Source organism: Aplidium turbinatum, chromosome 18 (assembly GCF_918807975.1).
Source record: "Aplidium turbinatum chromosome 18, kaAplTurb1.1, whole genome shotgun sequence".
NCBI classification, from domain to species: domain Eukaryota; kingdom Metazoa; phylum Chordata; class Ascidiacea; order Aplousobranchia; family Polyclinidae; genus Aplidium; species Aplidium turbinatum.
In genome coordinates this window covers 17236826-17258622 of record NC_137489.1, presented here as the reverse complement: position 1 = coordinate 17258622, position 21797 = coordinate 17236826, and the positions used below count along the sequence as shown (strand labels likewise).

Below are 21797 nucleotides of genomic sequence, written 5' to 3'. Positions count from 1 at the left end.
GGTTCAAGCTATGGTTCAAGTCTACTTGTAAGATCGTCCAGCTGAGTTTAAAATAACGAGCAAGTATCGGTCTGACCCCAGACAACAAAATCCGTCGTTTTTACGTTGAATCAATGTAAACATGACGGATTTTGCAGTCTAGGACAACCTTGCATATTATATTTCGTTCATCTACAATACTAGAATTTGGTGGAAGAAGTCGTTGTTAATCGAGCCTTGGGGGGAAATGACGCCTTCAGGGTGGGGAATCAGATAGTCTGGTAAAACGTACTTAGCGACATAATTAAGACATGAACCATCTCGGTTGACAACAGCCCGACAATTTTAATACTTGAAGCAGCCGGACTAAACCAGACCAGACGTGACTAAACCAGATGTGTGTTACACCACAGCAATTGTATATTTGTAAAGGGGCAACCACAACCGAGCAATTTCAAAAAAGAATTGCAATATGCGAAATAATCGGACATAACGTACACAATTTGCAAGTCCCAATTGGACATTACTAAGGTAAAGGTGGTCCCATACTTGATTCAAGTGTCGGGCATGATAAGATAAAGTTCTCATTGTACTAAGCCTTCGGCACTAAGGAGAGTAACGTGGCCAGTTCCTTTCTCTGGGCCGCCTTTCCTATAGCAATTATGCCCACCCAATTTGTTACATGCTAGCTAGAGGTGAGTGGCGTTTTCAACAACCAGCTTGAGACTGGAGTCGAACCAGGTTTGCATTATTTAAAAGCCAACGCCTTATCCGTTGCGTCATCCAACCGGACAGTCTTAGAGAGTGATATTATGACATTCATCGGCAAAGAAAATGTTAAATAAAATATACAATATGTGGATTGTGGACATATTGAAAACATGATAATCCTTCAAGACGGAGTTGGTATAATTTAGAATTGTAAAACGATTTTCCTTGATTCACATCAAAGCAATCTACATCCACAGACCTGGCCAACGTGCAAAACTATAATAATGACTGGAGACCGATGTAATTTTGGTTTCCAACGTAAGGCTTAACACTCATTTGTACAAACAGTTTGACATATTTTATTTACTTAATAAGATTACCATAACAAAGACTTTATAAAACATAGCTAAACATAAAGTTAGCACTTAAACTTTACACAACACAAATGAAAAGTGAACAAGACCTTGGCGAATCATGCCAGAAGCCAACACGTCGACTGTGCGCAGAGCACGCATCATCAATTAAACACAACCAATCAGAAGAGAGAATCAATAGTTTTACAACATACAGTAGTTATAAAAAACTAAATTTCCAATGTGTGATCACTAATCTTCATTAAATGCAAAACGTCTGGTTTTTACTTCGAAACAGTAATAAATCTTTTCCTGTTACTGCTGTTGCCAGATGCTCTTCGGATTTCCAGCACGTGCCAAAATCTTGTTAAATAGCTGAGTGGTGACGGCCGCACCAGTCAACCAAAGGTCCACTAACGACTTCTATTAAAAATAGCAGATCGGTCTTCAGTCAAACTTAAAGCACGATGACACGGCCTGTGTATAAAGGTAGCCACGAGTCACATGCTTCATTACAACCAGGCAGAAAGTTTGTAAGCTCAAGTTGAAACTTCAACGCTGATACCTATTAAACGGCGTATTTCATAGTGATTGTTATTTTTTTTTTTTTTTTTTTTTTAAGCAAGACACAGGGAATGGTTAAACCCAATAAGCGCGTGTCAATATTTTAATTTGTAAGTTTCTGGGCAGCCGATTTGTAGCAAGAATTGATAGCGACTTATAGACTAAACTTATCGTTTACTGGAGGTCTGAATGGCTAGCGTGGAAGCTGCACCGTTATGGTTAGCGAATCGCAACTGCTGCTCGCTGTACTAGTGAGTGCTCAGCCTTGTGCTGACGGCCGGGAAGAACGCTTCTTCTTCACATTTTAATTTGTATTAATATATTTGATGCATCATGCTGGTTACGAAGATTAAAATTTATAGAAACGGCGTCGTATTCATCTAAACCAGTAGTTTTCAACCGTTTTGGTGGAACGGAACCCAATGAAACATTACAAAAGCTCGAGGAACCCCTGTTCAATAATTTAATTGTCTCATGCAAAAAACATCGTTTGATTAATAAAATTAAATTAAAATACTCATGTTCAGATTTATTTATGTACAATAAAAATACAAACTGTAAAAAATTACATTTATTCTCATAAAAAATTCAGCGAACGTGTTAAAGTGTAGCAAATTTATTAGTAGTGGCAAACCTAACCAATATTTGATTATATTTAAACAATATGCTTATAATAATAAAATAGACTCTCGGATTTGAATGTAAACTTGCGGAACCCCTAGACTTACCGGCGGAACCTTATGGGGTTCCGCGGAACCCTGGTTGAAAACCACTGACCTAAACAATAGTAAAATCGTATATTTAGATGTGTTGAAGTGGCCCTAGTAATTAGACTAAAAATTTATTACTATTACAGGGCCATCAATAATTAACGTTACAACTTCAAACAACTGTATTTAGCATCAACATTTAGCGTTACAATGTTAATACTGCATTCTATTAATACGCGATTTCACTGAAGAGGATACTACTCAACGCCAAATCCAATGTTATAGATACCACCTACCTATCAGATGATTTTAAAACTCCTATGTTAAACGGTTTTTTTTAAACACATTAGACTATAGTCTTCTCATCGCCACCATCTTGTGACTGAAGCGGCCATCTTGTCAGCTGGTTAAGCGCGTCAAGTAATCATCCACCTGCGGGTCATAAATCTCTGGCATCGGTGATTTCCTTGGGTAATTTCACCGTGATTCCATCCATTTCCTTCGTCACATGGACTTGGCAACCCAGTCTTGACCTGCGTAGCGGTTACGTTTAAGCGTGCGTGTCAAAGCTCAGTATTTCAAGTAGCCTTACTTCTTTACTACAGTTCCCAGTACATTATTATGGCTCGCAGCATCACCAGGTCATAGTGGACTTAGCGACGTGCCATCACGCCTGCATAACCGTGTTGTGAAACCCTGGTACGACGGTCAAAAGGACGGCGGTTCGACGCCGCTCAGCAGCACGGGGCTGTGCCTTTGACAGGACACTTAACGGCATACCTCATGGTAGATACGAAAGTTATATACCTTAGCATGCACTTAATCTACATATTCCACTACGGCGTGTAAGCCTGGATACGAAAAAAGAACGCTATTACTCATAATGATCATCGATGATACTTTTATTAATCGTGTAGCATTCGTGAATGAATGGCTTTAGTTTACATCGGTTTAAAGCAGTGGTTCTCAACTGGGGGTCCGTGGAAGTTTCCGAGCTTTCAACATGATTGATAAATTACGAAATTTAAAACTTGTTTGTGTTTTGTTTATGTATTAGCCTACAATGATTCTCAAACTTTAAGTCGCAACGCACTGGTGCTTCGTTTGAAATCGCAAAGGACATTGCACAAACGTTTGGTTTCTTAACTAAAAAATATCATACAAATGACTTAAACCTTTTAATAAGGCTATGTTGGCTATCTTCAACTTAATTCTTTTGAGACAGCAGATTGTTGATCAATGATTAACTTGGAAATGCAAATGTTAGTCAGTAGTTTATCACCACTCACAGTTTTGCAATGACTGTGATTATAACGAATTAACATTGATTACAAATAAAAAGGGAGAAGTTCTTTGTAACGGTTGCAAAATTTCTATTAACTTTAGATAAAATTTATACTAAAACATCAAATCAGTATATAAATTACTGATGTTTGATCCTGTGTGCTAACATATACCTCACAACATAATTTCGTCAATCGTTAAGTGCGTTGCGAATTTAGCAAATTCCTCTTAGTGTGTTGCTTCGAAACTTATGTAACATATGATTCCACAAGGAGACGCGATATAGCAAAATTTCAAATAGAAATTTTCAGGGGTCCGCGACCGCTTCGAAGGCACCAAAAAGGGTCCACTAAGACAAAAAGGTTAAGAACCACTGGTTTAAAGTGTCCAAAATTATTAAAGATTGCGAGACAAAGTAAAACTGCTCAGCCAACAAAGTCATAGTTACCTTGGCCTCACTGCCAGACGTTGAAACGATGTTGAATATGGCAACTTTTTTGGCCAAGTCTACATCTACTCATGAACCAAACTTAGATGGTTAGAGCAACCACGAGGGAATTCACCGATCAACTCAAATGGAAAGTCGTTGTCTCCGTATAGTGTTGGCCAAGTTACACTTTGCTGTTGAATGTTAAGCAATCTTACGTCTCCGACAATCCGCAAGCCAGGTCAAGCATGTCCATCTCGTCCATAAGCGGCTCCTCCAGATCTTCGTATGTCTTCTCGTCCAATATCACGTGACACGTGGAGCAGGAGACCGTTCCCTCGCACACACCTGGAGGAAAGCAAAACGAGGGTCGAGAGGTGGATGCAACGTTTTGGTGAGGTCTTATCATGGTAGAAGGAAATCAAAGTTTGTGGTTAGGATAAGAAATGATAAATAATAATGGCAAATGGAGGTTTCTAACCGAATGAGTGTAGGTTTTAAAGCAAACTTTCATACCTTATGAGTTCATATGGTCAAACAAACCCTTTAGGTTTAAAAGTATGACACGGTTTGAAAGGCAGTTTGTTTATTAATTTACACAAAGGATCTTAAAGAATGCACACAAATTTTCTTCATCCTTTACTTACAGGGTAGAATCAAACCGTGCTAAATAAGATTCTTTCGAAGATTTATCGAATAAACTTGCAAAGGACGATAGTCCTTCAATCACTCAAAGTTTCCATACAAAAACTCTGCTCAATTAACTACGCACGCAGGAGGAATGTAGTTCAAAAAATAACGCAAGACTAATAACACAATTGCGTATTTACTGGGATAATGAGTTAATGACGCTTCACAAAAAGTAAGCAACTCGTTTCACCAGTGTCGAACATAGCAAGCTTACCATAAGTTTCAAACATTAAGTCATTGTCAATCACAGCATCCAGCAGACTGTCTCCAACAGTAGCAGTGGCCTTGTGCAACTTTCCGTGACGATCCACAAAATTAACAGTGATTCTGCAAAGACATTTCATTGTTTTTATCACCAGATAACATAATCTTATTAAGAAAATACGTCAGACAATTCGTTGTCACACACCAAACAAACGTTGATAATTAACCATAAAAGTCGCAAAGATAAGCACGACTCATACACATATAGTGCAGGGGTGGGCATTGGGCAATCTACGGCCAGCGTGCAGCTTTTGTGCGGCCCGCGACAACATTCAAAACTACTCTATGATGTATCCGGCCGGTGATCGAATTAAAAATAGGTGTTTTTCTGGCCGGTCGAGTGCAATTTATGCTGTACAGTACTGGACAATTTATTATTGATTTTATTTTTGGACAATTTACAGCAAATTTCAGATTTTTTTTGATAACTGAGAGCACTACAATAAATGTAATGGTGGTTCAAAGCAAAGAAGCTGCAATTCTCCAACATCGGTATTCAACATCACGTAATAATGCCAGATTGTGACGTCATAATGGCGCAAGTCTCTAGTACAATGCCAGCAGTTTAGTTGAGCCTTTGTGACGTCCATTATGACATCACAATGTGGGGCTGTTGAATACTGATTGTGTAGAATGGCAGCTTCTTTGCTTTGGGCCACCATTACAATTATTTCTGAGCTCTCAGTTATTGGAAAAACAAAAAAAATGAGATTTGCTGTAAAATTATCCCAAAAAAATCTATAATAAATTGTCCAGTACTGTATATGATATATCTTTTTATATGCATCAACGTGTTTTTTAGGCTACAAAATACTTTTTCAACTAAACACTGATAGGCCTTACAGACGTAGTGGTTAGTTCTATGAACGTGCTATGTAGGCTACATTATTAAAATTAATAATTATGAAATTATTGTGCGTGTGTGTGACTGTGTGTGCATACTGCATAGGAACTGTGTCATAGAGTTGTGCTGAGTGGGCAGAAGATCAGAAAAGACAAAGTGTGTAGACTCGCAAATCGTTGCGGCAACTATCATATCTTTAATCTTTACAAAGATGGGCACAGAAGGTAAAAGAAATACTCAAGCGAGACCTGCAGTGTCAAAGCTGACAGCAGAAAATATGTGTGGTAGAAGAATTTGTGAAGGAATGCTTGATGGCAGTTGCAGAGATCGTTTGTTTAGAGTAAAAGCTGTTAGTGATACTCTCAACAATCAGTTTCTCCAAGAAAAGTGACAAGACGAATTGAAGATATCTCTGTGAATGTGAGAGCTTAAAGAACGCAAAAAGAACCTGACAGAAGCTAAACAGACAGTACGAGTATAGGTTTCTTATTGAACAAATATGAGTTCAAAGACTTGACGTTAAGTTCACATACTCTTATGTTATTGAACGAGTATCGTTGCGGTCAGCCGCCGCATTAACGCTACTTTATTTGGCCCGCACATGCAAAAAAGTTGCCCACCCCTTTTAGAGCAAATGCCATTCAGCCCCGGTGTTGACATTGCACAATTGAATACAAAGGTATCACAAGTATATCTACGTGTAGATCACTATCTCTGTCATCGTCAAGAACCTGTCACTCACACACAAAACAAGCATATGTTAATTTACCTTGGTGTGCCAACCATTTTGCGTTGACTTTGGAATAGCTTTTACTTCATAAATATTTTGAGGTATCTGGCACCACCGTATTACGCAGTACTTTACAGTCTGTTACATATCATACCAGTTTTAAGTGTGACATATTACTCACTAAATGTTTTTTTTTAAAACAGGTGAGACAAACAAAGATAAAAATTGTCCTTACAATTAACTATTTACCAGTCTTGCCCATCTATGCGACTTGAATAAAAACTTACTTGTTGCCAGGAAGTGCTGAAGTGGAGTGAAATAATCGGGGAAGCATCATTGTTTCATGACAGGAGTCCCGCACAGGTCTGTGAGCTTTGCAACGAACAGAAGCCTGAACAGTTGATTGGTTGGAGGCACAACACTTTGCAACATTTCTTGCAATCTTTATCATAAACATTGTGATATCCGCTAGGACATCAGCACTAGTAAAGTTTTTTACACACTAAGCAATCTAAATTGCAGTGCTGTTATTAAAGCAAATTATTCATTCAGAATAATGAGAAAGTTCTGACAAAATATCTGCAATAAGCACACTTAGAGGTGAAAGCAATACAGTAATACACAATTACACATGCCACAAACTTCACAAGTGAGAGGATGAATCAAGAGATCGGGGTTGGTACTCCACCACAATGGGTATTGGAAATTTAAAACCACTTTCAAATTGAAGGTTGCAATACATAACTCCAGCTCAATCAGTCCGTTTTTACATTGATTCAATGTATACAGATGTTGAACAAACAGTGCTCATGGCTATCAAGAAGGGGAATTGTTTCTCGAACAAATTAGGTGGCCACCCAGACAGCAAAATCTGTCATTTTTGCATTAATTCAACATGTGCAAACGTTGAATCAATGCAAAAATGACGGATTTTGCAGTCTGGGCAGTTTAAAAAATCTCAATTATATTTTAGCTACATACATTCCGTTAGTATGCTTTTTAATAAAGTAAACATTACAGACTTAACTCAGATAAACAAATTCATAAATGCACACAATTTTCACTGAACAGAACTTATCACATGATTCAGAGTAACAAATAGCATCGATGTTGCAGTAAAAACTTTAAAAAGTATATATTCATAAAATCATCTTTTAGGGGGTGCTGCCAAACACTTGTTTTTGTAGAAGTAAGACAAATGACAAGTGTGATGATTGTTATCAATAAACATAAATAACAATGTAATGATGATAGTTTCAACAAATGGCGACCAAAAGCAAAGCACCATAAACAGTCCTTTACTATAAAATTGCTAATGCAGTAATCCCCGCTTATTAAGCCCACAAGCTCAAAGTCATCTGGTCCTGAAGTGGGAACTACTGTACTGTGTATAAGACCAAGTTCAATTTTTCCATCTGCACTTTAAGTATGTTGATGCATCGGACAGACGCTCACTTTTAAATATGCAATCCTGGTTCAACACCCGGCTCAAGCTGATTGTTGAAAACACCGCTCACCTCTACCCGGGGTGTAATATGTTGTGTGGGTGTAATTGCTGAAGGAAAGGCGGCCGAAAGAAAGAAACTGGCCTAATGAGAACTTTTCTTCTCACTCTCTTCCATTGATGCCTATCATGGAAACCACTAATGCAAGTAACTTGCTAGGCTATATTGTTTCTGCATCTTTGCCATCTTATTAATTATTATCTTTACAAAGATTATGTAATTCATATTTTCATTCAACAAAAAATCAAACCCCATGAGAGTACCAATACAGTAATAGAAAAGCTACTACACACAAATTGGTTCATTGCTTCAGGTATGTATACACAAACACTAAGCTGCACAATTGCACATCCATGTGTTAATGTAATGTTAGTAGGTCATTAATGCTAACTTTTGTAAAGTCTTAATTAAAACGAACAATGCGGTAGAAACTGCAATCAATTATTATTAATAAACAAAAATTAAAAACTTTGTAAAAGCACAAGTTACAATTTAGCATCTTTTAAGTCATTTAATGGGCCAGGAAAAGGTTCATTGAGGTAGTTGGCAAGCAGAAACAAGCGGTCTTCACCAAACAATGTTTCTGGTCCACTATCTAGGTGAACCACAAAAGTTGGTACACCAAATGCTCCATGGTCTAATGCAGCCTGTGTAGTATCTTTCAAAGCTTGTTTAATGTCAGCATCTTGCGTCCGGCTGATAAGGGGATCAATGTATTTGTCAGGAATGCCAGCTTGTTTGCAAGCTTCTCTTAAGCTTTCAACTAAGACAATATCTTGATCTTTGGACCAAATTCTTAAAAAGAGCACTCTTGTTAAATTTTCTAAGTACGATGGATGTTCATCATGCACAGCCGTTAACAACCTCTGTGTGACAAGACTTCCTTTTTTAAACATCACTTCCATTACGTCTTTAGGGGTATTAAACGGGAGCTGATAGTATTTACCAAGTCTTGGCAAGTCTCTGCTCATATACAAAGCTTTGGCTGGCACAGTGGCAGGCGGTTGATTTCCTGTATGTTGCATAATGCCTCCAATGAAAACTGGTCTCAGTTTGAGTTCTATCTTGCTGTTAAATTTTTTGTTGAACCGTGTAAGACCTTCAAAAGCAAACCAGCTATAGGGTGAAACCACATCATAAAATAGATCAACAAGCACTTTAGCTACACGAGGCATGGTCTCAATAAAAGTCAAAATCTGTTATAAAATGGTAATGGTGTACATATTTAAAAATAAAATTACTGCAATCAAATACATATATAAAGCAAACAAGAATTAGAAAATAATAAATCAACAAAATGAAATATCTTCTGACAGGTGTCAAACCCACAATAATCCTCAAATGAACGACTTGGATACATGTCTTGTACCGGTAATACAAACAAATATATTTTCCCACATGAGTCAGTTCAATCATAACTAAAACTCGGTTTGCATCGGCTAGCAGCTAGATCATCTTCAGTTAAGCTTATTCAAATAAAATCATTTCATTTGAATTATATTTTATCATTCTGTTTGATGCTATTTGAATAAGCTTAACTGAAGATGATCTAGCTTCTAGCTGATCAAAATCGATTTTTAGCTGCTTATGATGAAACTAAAACGCATGAAAATAAATTTATTTGTAGAAAATAATAAAACATTATTATGGTTTGTTGATAGCATGGTTGAAGGCTAAGAGAAGATTACATAACAGAAAATCAACCCTGACAAATCCAACTATGAAACTAAAGCCAGGGAAAGATGAGCAACATACTAAAAAGTACTCAGTGCAACATTTTTGGGAGCTGGTATACAAGTCCCCCCCCCCCCTTGGTAACTCATGACAAAGACAGGACTCCACCAAACATATAGGGTGAAACTACTTTACCTTTGCTTTACTGTTCACACACTTCAATCCCGGAATGGCCCGTTTCGGTGAGTCCGATTCGGTGAGTCTGATTCGGTGAGTCCGATTCGGTGAGTCCGATCCCTTAACTGGGGATTTTTTCAATTTTTTTTTTAAATTATCGGGTACCATAGCCTAATTATCAAATTGCCGTTTTAGGGTTAGGGGTTTGGGGTTAAGGTTAGGGGTTAGAAGTTAGAAACTCACCGAATCAGACTCACCGAATCGGACTCACCGAATAGTAGCAGACCCCTTCAATCCACATGTTGTGGTCAATTCCTTTTTGTCATGAGTTACCAAGGGGGGGGGAGACTTGTATACCAGTTCCCATTTTTGAAATTGACTCATAGTCCAACCAGTTAAAAATTTGACTAATGCTTCCCCATATCTGTCATTGCATTTACTATTGACCATTATTAAGTTACAATCTTGCATCTAACAGCATCAAAGATTTGAATTCATTCAATGGACCTGGAAATGGTATGTTTAAATAATGGGCCAGCATAAACAAACGATCAGTGCCAAAAAATGTCATAGGAACCTTGCCTTTGAAGTGAGCAACGTAAGTGGGCACTCCAAAAGCTCCATAACTTAAAGCTTCTTGATTATTTAGTTCAACAGCCAATTTTGCATCATCATCTTGAGACAGTTTTATGAGCCTGGTTATTTCTTTTTCTGGTATCTGAGCATGAATACAAGCCTCTCTTAAGCTATTAACAGATGTCACATCAGAATCCTTTGACCAAACTCGCAAAAAGAAAGCTCTCGAAAGGTTTTCTAAATGTTCAGGGAAATGGTTTTGTACCACCATCAGAAGTTGAAGAGCTTCTTGTGTTCCCTTCACAAACATTACATTGCGTACATCTTTAGGAGGTTTCAATGGCAACTGAAAATACTCAGCAAGCCGAAACAGGTCTTTTTGTGAATATTTAGCTTTTGAAGGGTTATCTATGGGAGACGAGCTTCCAGCAACCCGCCCAATGCTGACAAGGTTGATGGGCCGCAAGCGCAATCTTATTCGTGTAAACACTTTGTCATAACGTGTAAGTGCTTCAAATCCCACCCATCCATAAGGAGAACGAACATCATAAAACAAATCCACTAGGACTTCATCACAAGACTCCATATTGTGCGCTTTTATCAGTCAGCCTTCGATATGTTACTTTCAGGCAGAGGCTATACTTACAATACAGTAGGGGTACAATGTTCTCTGGACCTGTTCAAAATTCAAAAACTTTCAAATTTTTTAGCCTCTTACATTGTTTTCTATGGTCTTGACCAGGGTTACCTTATCAGTGTTTTTAATGCTCAATTCAAGAAATTTGACATTTTTTATGCATTTGGCAGACTAATTTTGGTTTGGCATGTTGGCATTTCTTTGAAAGTTGATTTTTAGCATTTTCTTTGTAAGGCAGCGGTGGTTGTTGCAAGATGCATAAAGCAAGATCACTGACTGTCACAGCAAAGATACATGCCCAAACATATTAAATGTTTGCTTATATCAGCAAAATATTTAAGAATAGTATGTTCATTACGTATGTTGTGATTACGTTGAGTTGACAAATAGATAAGGCATAGGCCTACAAAAACCAACCAGTCTTGATTCTTGAATTATATTTTGTTACTAAAAAATGTTTCTCAACATTCAAGTTTAGCAGAAATTGACAGAGATAAAACCCACATTTTTGCCCATTATATATCTCATTAGTACTGGTAGTTGAGGTTTAAGATTTAGGCTTGCAGCTTTTGATTTTAATATTATGTAACCACCTAATTAAAATAGAATTTTTATGCATGTTAATAATATCAGAGTTTGCTTTATTTGTTCGTTTTACGTATTTTTCAAATTTTCTTTTTTACATGTGCTAGCTGAAGATGCTATTACTATAGCGAAATCGATTCTTAACTTAATAAATTACACTATATAAGAGATTAGATTGTTGTGCAAATGCCAGCATTTGATGAATGCAAAATATGGTAGCAGTACCATCTTAGTAGTTGAGGTGGCATGAATTAATGGTGCCAGGATGCAACCTATTCTGTCCCTTGAAAAGATTAAGAAGGAATTGAACAAAGCCAATGTGGCTGATCGAAGTTTCCGCAAACATTTCAAAATGTTTCCCCTGAATTTTTATGGGCCACTACAAAATAAGTGTGACTAACCCTCATTCGATAACCCATACCCGAAAGTGAGATTTGATTTATAAACTAGCCGATTATTTCAATAGCCTATACCGTACTCAAATTGGCGATTACAAAGCTAAAACAGTGTCTGATCAAAGTTACCCCATCCAGATCAAAGTCACCCCGGTGAACAAGTCACCCCGGTTGACAGTACTTAGTGTGGTCAACTGTTTTGTCAATTCCAATCAGCGACTTCGGCGCTTTTGTATTTTTTCTCTCAATCTTTTCAAAGGAAAAATTTTGAAATGTTTGCTGCAACTCCGACCAGCGACTTTGGCTCCATTATATTTTTTCCCTGATCTTTTCAGGAGACAAAATTGGGGGACAAAGTGTTTAGGAGACGGAATAGGTTGCACCACTGGTGCCATACTGATAAGCTTAACATCATGGACAAAACATGTGTCTTTTGCTTTTAATTTTGGTTCATTTGACTGCCAAGAAACATTGTTGATTGGAAAAGTCTTCATGGCTATCGTGTAGACAACATCAGTGGCGAACCGTTTTTATTCATTGAAGTAGTGTGCCTGCCTCTGCACGTGAGTGCATGCCTGAGGCCTGTGTGTATGAATGTGTAGTTAGATTTACTGTTATGGGGTGGTGGCTGACTAGATGACTGCTTATAATACAGTTTTTCGCTACCATTCTCATTGCGTCATAATCTAACCAACAGTTGTACAATGCATTGTTTTGACAATTACATTTACTCTGCTTGTTTGTTGATACATGGCGCTGTTAAAACAAAATAAACTGACTTGACTTGGTTAGCAAAACCCCAATGCTCACTGTTTGGTTACACTGGTGTAGTGGTCAAGACCTTACTGCAGTCCAGGACAGGAGTGACCAAGTTTGTCAAATATTTCATTATTTTTTGGGGTAAAATAATTAAATTTATAACCCTTCAAAAAGTAGTTGAAGATTCCTTTGCATATTCTATAATTTAACTTCAGAGTAAAAAGATTTTACAGACATAATTTTTCAAAAAGCATCTTAAAAACTTAACCGTATCTGTTACTGGCGTAGACCTTATGGTCTCGCCCTCTGCTAATTCAGCAATTTCACATAGAAGCAGTGACGCTAGAAACCTGAGATTTCTTGACTTTTACTTTTTTTTCTTGCCCCAACTTTTAATCCCGATTATGTTGGTATCAGATAATTGTGAAGTTCACAATAAACCTTTTGTCACAGCCAGTTATAAAATGCAAGAAATTTCCTGATATTCAATAGCTTAATTGACAGTTTACTATCAGCGTGCGGTTTCATTTTGTGTCTGTCAGTCATAACACAACGGCGCTAAAATTCCATTCACTACCCAGGCAGCAAAATCCGTCATTTTTACATTGATTCAACGTCGATTTTGCTGTCTGGGTAGGGAGTTGGTCTTTGACGCGATATGAGTCATTCTTTGCTGGCTGACATCTATTAGGAAGGTAATTTATTATTTGCGCAAATTGCTTTGTAGTGAAAAAAGTGCATGGAATACTGTTTGCACAAAAACTGAAAAACAAAATTGATGAAATTCTGTGTTCTGTGCAAGAGGACTTTCAAAATAAAATGTCAACTGAGAAATTTGACCAAGAAATGACGAAAATAGGTCAAAAACCGAGTCTTTATCACCTTTTTTAACTCAAATACACAATCACGAATATATTTTGCGAAATAAATTGATTAAAGTGATATATAAGGCTTTTGATCAACTGCATACTTTTTCCCGTTGTTATTTGATATAAGCCGACGGAGTAATTAGCAATAAAAGAGACGTAGACCTGATGGTCTCGGCCAGTAACTCTTGACGCCAAAAGGAAGCAGTGACAGATACGGTTAAATGACTTATTGTGCAGGCCCTTAGGGGCAAAAATGAGCATCTTTAGGCTAAACGTGTTACACGTTGTTTTTTTGCATTTTTTTGTGGTTGATGAATCTAACTTCAATTTTAGTGGGTGCCGCAACTTTTTGAGTCACGTGATCACCCCCAAATCGGGGATTCCCCCCAAGTCAATTTTGAGCTCTTTTCACGGCATTTTTATGCAATTAGATACGTTATTTTTTTACATTTGGACTGACTGCCACTACAAAATACACGAGATAAAAATGACACAAAATTATGTTATTAATGACGTCATTGTGATGTCATGTATTAATTTTTTGCTTGTTTTTTTCTTATTGTAGTCGCTTGTTTGTTGTTGGTGTTGCTTTTTTGGTTACAATAAGTTACCAATGGTTTTTCAACTGATTTGATTAGTATTGAGTGTCAGTACTAACATATTTAAAATCTTAAGGAATCCAACTTCCGGAAAGTGGTTATTTTCAAGATAGCTTCCAAGATGGCCGCCAAACCATTGAACAAAACAGTAAATTGACCGTAACTCGGTCATCATATGACCAAAACATGTAGTTTTGGTGTCTATATCTAGGTTTTTATACCCTGTGAAGTCAATAAGACCATTCTCAGAATTGTTGAATTATCTGATAGCCTATAAATTCAATATGGCAAACCAAGATGGCCACCAAACCATTAAAATAACAGTAAATTGACCATAACTAGGTTATCATATGACCAAAACGTGTAGTTTTGGTGTCTATATCTGGGTTTTTATACCTTGTGAAGTCAATGAGACCATTCTCAGAATTGTTAAATTATCTGATAGCCTATAAATTCAATATGGCAATCCAAGATGGCCGCTAAACCATTAAAATAACATAGTAAATTGACCATAACTAGGTCATCATATGGCCAAAACATGTAGTTTTGGTGTTTATATCTAGGTTTTTATACCCTGTGAAGTCAATGAGACTATTCTCAGAATTGTTGAATTATCTGATAGCCTATAAATTCAATATGGCAAACCAAGATGGCCGCCAAACCATTAAAATAACAGTAAATTGACCATAACTTGGTTATCATATGACCAAAACGTGTAGTTTTGGTGTCTATATCTAGGTTTTCATACCTTGTGAAGTCAATGAGACCATTCTCAGAATTGTTAAATTATCTGATAGCCTATAAATTCAATATGGCAATCCAAGATGGCTGCCAAAACAATTAAAAATGTACAATAACAATGTATTGTTTATTAAAAAACCCGGCAAATTTCTATCACAGGGATTTCTATATATATTTGGGTTAACTGAGCAGGCATGAAGAGTTCATACGATGTGGTCATGTAGACTCTTGACATAATCAGCGTAAAGAAAGCAAATGGATCAAGTATTACTACTGCTCATCGCTGTCACTCTCGATGTCATCGTCTGTAATTATGTGATTGCTGTATGGACACATGAACCAGTTTGGCATGGTCCACATCCAGCATGGTATGGTAGCACATATCTCCGGCAACTACAGTGAGGTGAACACGATTCGCAATTGCAGTGATCGTTTTCAGTAGGTTGTCCGGGGCAGCTTTCATGTCCGTCATGATTGGAACCATCTGATTATTGTCTACTTTCCATCCCCAGTCTAGAGCATCCATACCATCGTCAGTAGCCTACCCATCCTGACCATAATCTGGTAGTAAACTCTGAGGCAGTAGAATTTGGTAAAGGATGATGTAGGTGGCAAACGTTCAGGGTGAACAAAGGATTTGGCTGTTTGAATTTTCTTGACCAATGTATTGTATCGCTGTGTTTCTAGGTTACTACTGCCATCGTTGCCAAACATAACGGTCATAGCTTTGTTTCCAAGATCCTTAATGATGTGGTCTGTCTGATTTGGGAGAATAAAGCAATTTGCACATTCTTTGATTATTGGTTGACTTTTCACTAGTTTCTTGAAAGCGTCTTCTTCCCGATACCAAATATCCTTGACGTTGAATCACAACCGGTGAATGCATGAATGAAGAGGAGCTGTAAGCATAATTATGTCTGGTCCGATGATTGCTTTAAGTTTGTTGATGTCGTGTATCTTGGTTGCGTAAGCCTTTTCGGAGCGGAAGTAGAGGTCTTTAATGTCTGGGTCAGTGTCAGCATAGCGTAGTATCAATATTAAAAGGTCCGTGTCTTCACCAATTAAAGTCGTACTATGTCAATGAGGGCTGTCCATCTGCCGTCTTGACAATGTCAACATCTGCATCACCTGGAGCGTTCATCACATTGCAGCTTCTATTCCTCAGTTGAGAAGAAATTAATCCTTCCTTGTTGGAAGCTCGAGGCAAGAACTGCTCCTTCTTTCCAATGAACTTGGTGTCTACAGTAAAGTGAACAACCGGGTGGACGTTCATGCCGCATCTTTGATGGGTATTGTCTTTGATAGACGGACCACCATATCCATCAAAGACCACCGTTGCTAAGCGATAATGACGAATGGTAAAATCTGCATACGACTGTGCAATAGACCCATAACTGTCTCCAGTTTCAATAGCACTCGATGCAACAAGAACCCTCCATCAAGGACGTAGTGATCGGTTTTCGAGGCAGATTCTTTCACTACTTCATAATCGGCTGACATCACACTGCTGGCATGTTCTGTGATGGCAGTAGCTATTTGAGGCTTATCTTCTGCAAGAAACAGGGTCTGGGTGTTGCGTGGCTGTCACAAGTAATACTCGTCTTCCTCTCAACTGGTCTGAGTTTTTGGGAAATGACAGCAACAAAACTGCGTTATATCAACTGGTTCAACAAGCTGAACAACTTCAGTCGATCCAAACTTGTTTACGATTGTCGTAACATCGTTAGATACAGCTCTTAACAATCAAACATTGGACATGTCTGAGGTTTCCCCATCCATGTGATCACAAAGAGGCAGACACCCGTATGTTTCTCCATGTGAAACATGGAAAATCCGATGCCATAGTCAAAACAGTAGATACTAATGTGGTAATTATTGCAATTTCGTGTTTTGACAAGTTAGAAATCTGTAAACTATGGGCTGAATTTGGAGTTGGAGAAAAAACTCGCTTCATTCCAATCCATGATATTGTTTCATCTTTACCTCAATCTCCGATGATTTGCGCTTCTTTACCTTTGTTTTATATGCTATCACAATCTGTGATACTGTTTCGTCTTTGAAAAAAAAGGCTTGGGATTGTTGGATGCTTAATCTTACCGCAATGTGTGGCTTGTTTAACTCTCTGAATTTCTCAAGCTCACCTATTTCTATAAATGACATACAAAAGTATGTCATAGCTCTTTATGGCAATGGTCCTACTATCACGGATGTAGACAAATGCCGTTATATGATGTTTACCAATGGTTGCACTATTGAAAAGCTGCCACCAACGTCAGCTGCTCTGATGCAACATACACGCAGAGCGATACATCAAGCTGAAATACGGAAATCAAGCCTCGTAAATGTTCAGCAACTACCTTCTCCTTTAGCTTGGGGTTGGAAACATAATGATGCCAATCAGCTTGTTCCGTTTTGTCAGTCTACTTGTGGCTCTCGATGTTCCTGTAAGAAAAATCCATAAACTGCACAAGTCTTTGTTCATGCGAGTACGAAACATGCAATTCGACCACAAAATATCCAATCCTTTCTGATGCTTCATCTCCAATCCACATTGACGTTTCATCTCCATTCTCCAATCCACACTGATCATTCAAGAAATGCTTTTGACTTTCTAAACTCTATCTTGTAACTTGAAAAAACTTGTCGTACACGAATTTTTTTAACATCAAATTACGTATGGTAGGAATTTACCATCGAAAACCGCTAGTTTTTTCATCTTGAATTACTGTAACAGTGTTAAGACTCTGACATTGCATCATCTGGGGTCGTGTATTAATTTGATTTGTAGATCATAATTAGGCCTACATATTCAGTTCAGTTCAGTTGTTTTTTTATTTCTGACCATCATATCAAAACAATACACATCAACATAGCAAAGGTCAAGAAAAAGGTAGAAGCGACAAAACGCGAACGTTAAAACGTGCTTGTGATCGAAGTAAGTTATTGAGTTGAAAAAATTTTGGCACGGTCGCAACACCTTCAGAAAAATTTAAGATATAAAGGGAAAATAAAAAAAACTAAAAAATGTTACAAAACAAATAAACATATATAGGCTATAACTTTATTAGCCTACATAACTTTAGCTGATATATTGAAGATTTGTATGGACAGTTGCTATGAAGATCGGCAATGGTGCGTTATCAAGAGTGCTGATGGTCGTAAGGGGAACACGTCTTGATGCGTTTAGCTCATAGCAAAGAGCAAGGCAGGCAAAGAAAACCCCACAAAGAAATCCTACCACGGGCAAAGCCATTTCAAGCGCAACGCACCAGGCCTTGCACGACTCACAAAATAGATAGGCTATAACTTGACGACATGAGACAATGACAAAAAACAAATAAATCAAACTAGCAAAAAACAACATCATCATCTTACGGAAATTCAATTATACCCAGGGAAGTTATGTCTTAAAGATATCAAGCGTGCCTTGATAAAAGTTGCGTTGATAAAGCGATAATTTTAGACCCCAGTCAGCTAAACTCGCCACTTCCACACCGATCCAACGTTGGCTAACGTTGTATTAATGCAAAAATGACAGGCATCGCCAGCTGGGATGTAGTAGTGGTATGTCCCAGTAATATGATAAATTTGGGTTACCCTATGTTTTACACGTTAAACCAAATTGCGTCATACTGTACTGAAATTATTGTTATTGCTTGCAATTGTAAAATTTTACGCATTTGCAAAACTTATAATGAGAGTACTTGATCGCTTTTTTCGGAATAAACTTACCTTTGGTTCCTGAATTTGAAGTTGTCTAGTTTTAATAATGTAATGATGACGTCATAAAAGATGCAATCATGACGAAACTACTTTTAGGAATTGTGAAATGGTTTTAGTAACCGTTACTCCAACTAAAACCAACAGCAAACGACCAAAATAGGTTAAAAAAGCAAAAAAATATATGTGATGACGTCACAATGACGTCATCAATCAAATTATTTTGTGTTTATTTTGTCTCACTTATTTGTATGTGCTTTTTAAGTTAAAATGTACAAAATCAAATATGTAATTGCACAAAAATGACGTAAAAAGAGCTGAAACGTGATTTCTGGGGAAATCCCCGATTTGGGGGTGATCACGTGACCCAAAAAGTTGCGGCACCCACTAAAATCAAAGTTGGGTTGATCAACTGCAAAAATATGCAAAAAAACAACGTGTAACACGTTTAGCCTAAAGATTCCCCTAAGGGGCTGCACTATTATGTTTTCACACTTTGTCGATAATCCCCTCTTCAGTCTTCACACACGATGTTAGTCAAACTTGATCGAACTTAACCTATGTCTTTACTTTTACTTTTCATAAAATTAAAAAAAAAAAACTTGCTTCAGTGTTGCCAGATCTCATGAGTTTCAGCACAAAGCCACAAACACTAAAATCTAGTTTAGGGCTTCCCAAACTTTTTTGCACTGACCACTTTTAACCTCCTAGAACTTTTCGCGACCTTTCACGGTTAAATGATAAATAGTGCGAAATATAACCTACATTTGTGATATTGATGAAAACGTTTTCAAATGAAAACTTGAAACAACATAACGGTACTCAATGACTGTTACTTTACACTACAGTTTACACGAAGCCTACTGGAAATAGAACAAAGAACCAAACACATTTATTCAGATGGATATGAGTGTGATGGATGCGACCGTTTTTTTGCTACAAAGCAAGTCCAACCATGGCTTCATTGGTTTCAAGGCGGTTTCAACGTTGCTTGCTTTTGATGGTGTATGTTCGTCAACTTTAAAAACGCTGACTCACACAAATTGTCGTTGTAGGCTTCAGCTCATGTCCGAGCATTGATTTTATTTCCAGTCGGATGTGGCTTTGGAGGCCTACTTTACAGTGGAAAAGACGTGGCCAAAAGTCACATTGTATGGAGAGTTTGGAACGTGGTTATATTTTTTAACTTTTTTTCTAATGTTCTATTTTTTCTGAACCTTTTGTAGTGTTCTGTTTTTTTTTTCGAAGAAATCCGTGCCTTTCCTCGTTCTCTTCTTCCAGATTGACTTATCACTAGCAAGTTGTTCCTACTATTCTAGATCATGTTTGCTGGGTTGAGGGAGACTTTAACTGATCTTTATAATTGCGTCATTGGTGAGACGATCCTCCCAACAAGTACCCAGCATTTGCCTCAGTTTCCTCTGCTGGAAATTTTCAAGACAAATACGTCAAAACAAACGACAGGAGTGCGGTTAGGCCTACTGCTGAATCAGGTCATGGTAGATATTCCGCTCTAACGTTAAGCCAAAAACTGCGAAGGTTTTTTGCATAAAATTTATAAATTTCCACAAAATTTAAACTTCAAGTCAGAAGATAGATCAGTAATATTTTCCTGAGAAAAGTGCTCGGTGGGTTAGCTATAGTTTGTTTTTGCGTTGCAAATAGGTTTTGGATTCAATATAATTTGGTATTGTCCAGTTCTGGAAAAAAATGCTTCTGAAACTGTCAAAAGATTTGACAAACGTAACCAAAGGCTTAATAGCCTAACATTTTATTTCACATCATTGTTAACCAAAAACTTTTCAGTAGCCTACGGTAAATGAAAACATTTCAAATGAATCATTTTCAACTTCTTGTTTCCAGACGTTTAATGTGTTGAAGAACGCTTTAATTTTAGATTTCAATGTAAAACAAATGTAAAAACATAGATATTTTCTCTATGGAGAGACAAATTAAATTCGTTCAGTTTTTTTAAGAAAATCTGATAAATAGCTTAATTTCAAGAACCCGATGTCATTGCGAAAATGGTGGGCAAAGTTTGCATTTTTTTCGTTAGAAAAATCACGACTTCAATTTTAAACGCTAGGCTAATAACCTTTTTAACTTCTAGTTTTGAAAGCCATCTTTCTTCACATTGCAATAAAATGGCTTTGAATTCCGATTCCGTTTTACCACACCAATTTGCGAAAATACGCGTAGGGCCCAGGCGCGGATTTATGGGGGGGGCCCAGGGGGCCCTGGCCCCCCCCGAAATTTTGTGAAAAATTGTAGAAATTGTATGTTACCGCATCAAATGGTTTGATAAGCTTCTAAACAGCTGATATTAGTCCCTCGGCATCACAATTGATGAAAATGGTTCTTTTAATGTCTATTTTATAGCATATCGCATATGTCGTAGTATCATTGTTCATATCTGTTTAGCCTTTTCTTTCTTTTTAATTGATTTTCAAATTTTCTGGCCCCCCCCCCCGAAAAAAACTCTTAGATTCGCGCCTGGGTAGGCTACTGGGTGCGTTACTCTCAACTTGTTTAGTTACAGTTAATAACTTGCACAGAAGTAATTAAAGTAACTTGCGTTCTTCTGGTGACTATTTACTTGGTTACCTCCTGATGTTAAAGCTAGTTATCATCTTTAACATCAGGAGGTATTTAGTCACCAGAAGAACGCAAGTTACTTTAATTATCAATTGCCTGGTGAACAGTCTCTCTCTGTTTTTGCACAGAAGTGTTAATATGCAGTACTTTGAGTGAAATTGGCACACTCTCTGCGACCCCTGAAGTTCGTTACGCGACCCCTTGCGGGGTCGCGACTCCCAGTTTGGGAAGCCCTGATCTAGTTGACATTTTGCATGTTGCAAGTGGCAAAAATGTAGGCTAGTAGGCTACAAAATTATGTAAAATATAGTCAAACTGTGTGTTTATCTACTAGAACTCCAGCAAGCAGCTTACTTTTGCAATATAGTCTGTCATCATTATTTATTTATTTTTTATTATTTATTTGCAA

The 21797-nt window shown here is 37.5% G+C and overlaps 2 protein-coding genes and 1 pseudogene across 5 annotated transcripts; all 3 read right to left on the bottom strand.

Moving 5' to 3' along the window:
- Positions 1-375: 375 nt before the first annotated feature.
- Positions 376-8508, bottom strand: LOC145787458 (adrenodoxin-like). 4 transcript variants are annotated; one of them, XM_082599205.1, is made up of 5 exons: positions 6844-8508; positions 4933-5045; positions 4247-4376; positions 2750-2850; positions 376-1520 (listed from the first exon to the last, which is right to left on the bottom strand). In XM_082599205.1, the coding sequence occupies exons 1-4, from the start codon at positions 7011-7013 to the stop codon at positions 2757-2759; spliced, it is 507 nt and encodes a 168-aa protein (XP_082455331.1). In that variant the 5' UTR covers positions 7014-8508; the 3' UTR covers positions 376-1520; positions 2750-2756. The 4 variants fall into 4 exon arrangements, with proteins under 4 accessions (XP_082455331.1, XP_082455332.1, XP_082455330.1 ...); XM_082599206.1 differs by having other exon boundaries at positions 376-1466; XM_082599204.1 differs by lacking the exon at positions 376-1520 and adding an exon at positions 1588-2384.
- An 8-nt stretch (positions 8509-8516) lies between these two features.
- On the bottom strand, positions 8517-10045 carry LOC145787457 (glutathione S-transferase kappa 1-like). The gene has a single exon (XM_082599202.1). The coding sequence runs from the start codon at positions 9234-9236 to the stop codon at positions 8547-8549; it is 690 nt and encodes a 229-aa protein (XP_082455328.1). The 5' UTR covers positions 9237-10045; the 3' UTR covers positions 8517-8546.
- Positions 10046-10369: 324 nt separating this feature from the next.
- Positions 10370-16848, bottom strand: LOC145787223 (glutathione S-transferase kappa 1 pseudogene; annotated as a pseudogene).
- Between the last annotated feature and the right edge of the window lie 4949 nt (positions 16849-21797).

Coding starts and splice junctions, on each gene's coding strand:
- LOC145787458 (XM_082599205.1), bottom strand. CDS start 7,013: ATGTTTATGATAAAGATTGCAAGAAATGTTGCAAAGTGTTGTGCCTCC. Junction 5,046..6,843: donor TCAGCACTTCCTGGCAACAA/GTAAGTTTTTAT, acceptor ATGTCTTTGCAG/AATCACTGTTAATTTTGTGG. Junction 4,377..4,932: donor CTTAATGTTTGAAACTTATG/GTAAGCTTGCTA, acceptor GCTTTCCTCCAG/GTGTGTGCGAGGGAACGGTC.
- LOC145787457 (XM_082599202.1), bottom strand. CDS start 9,236: ATGCCTCGTGTAGCTAAAGTGCTTGTTGATCTATTTTATGATGTGGTT.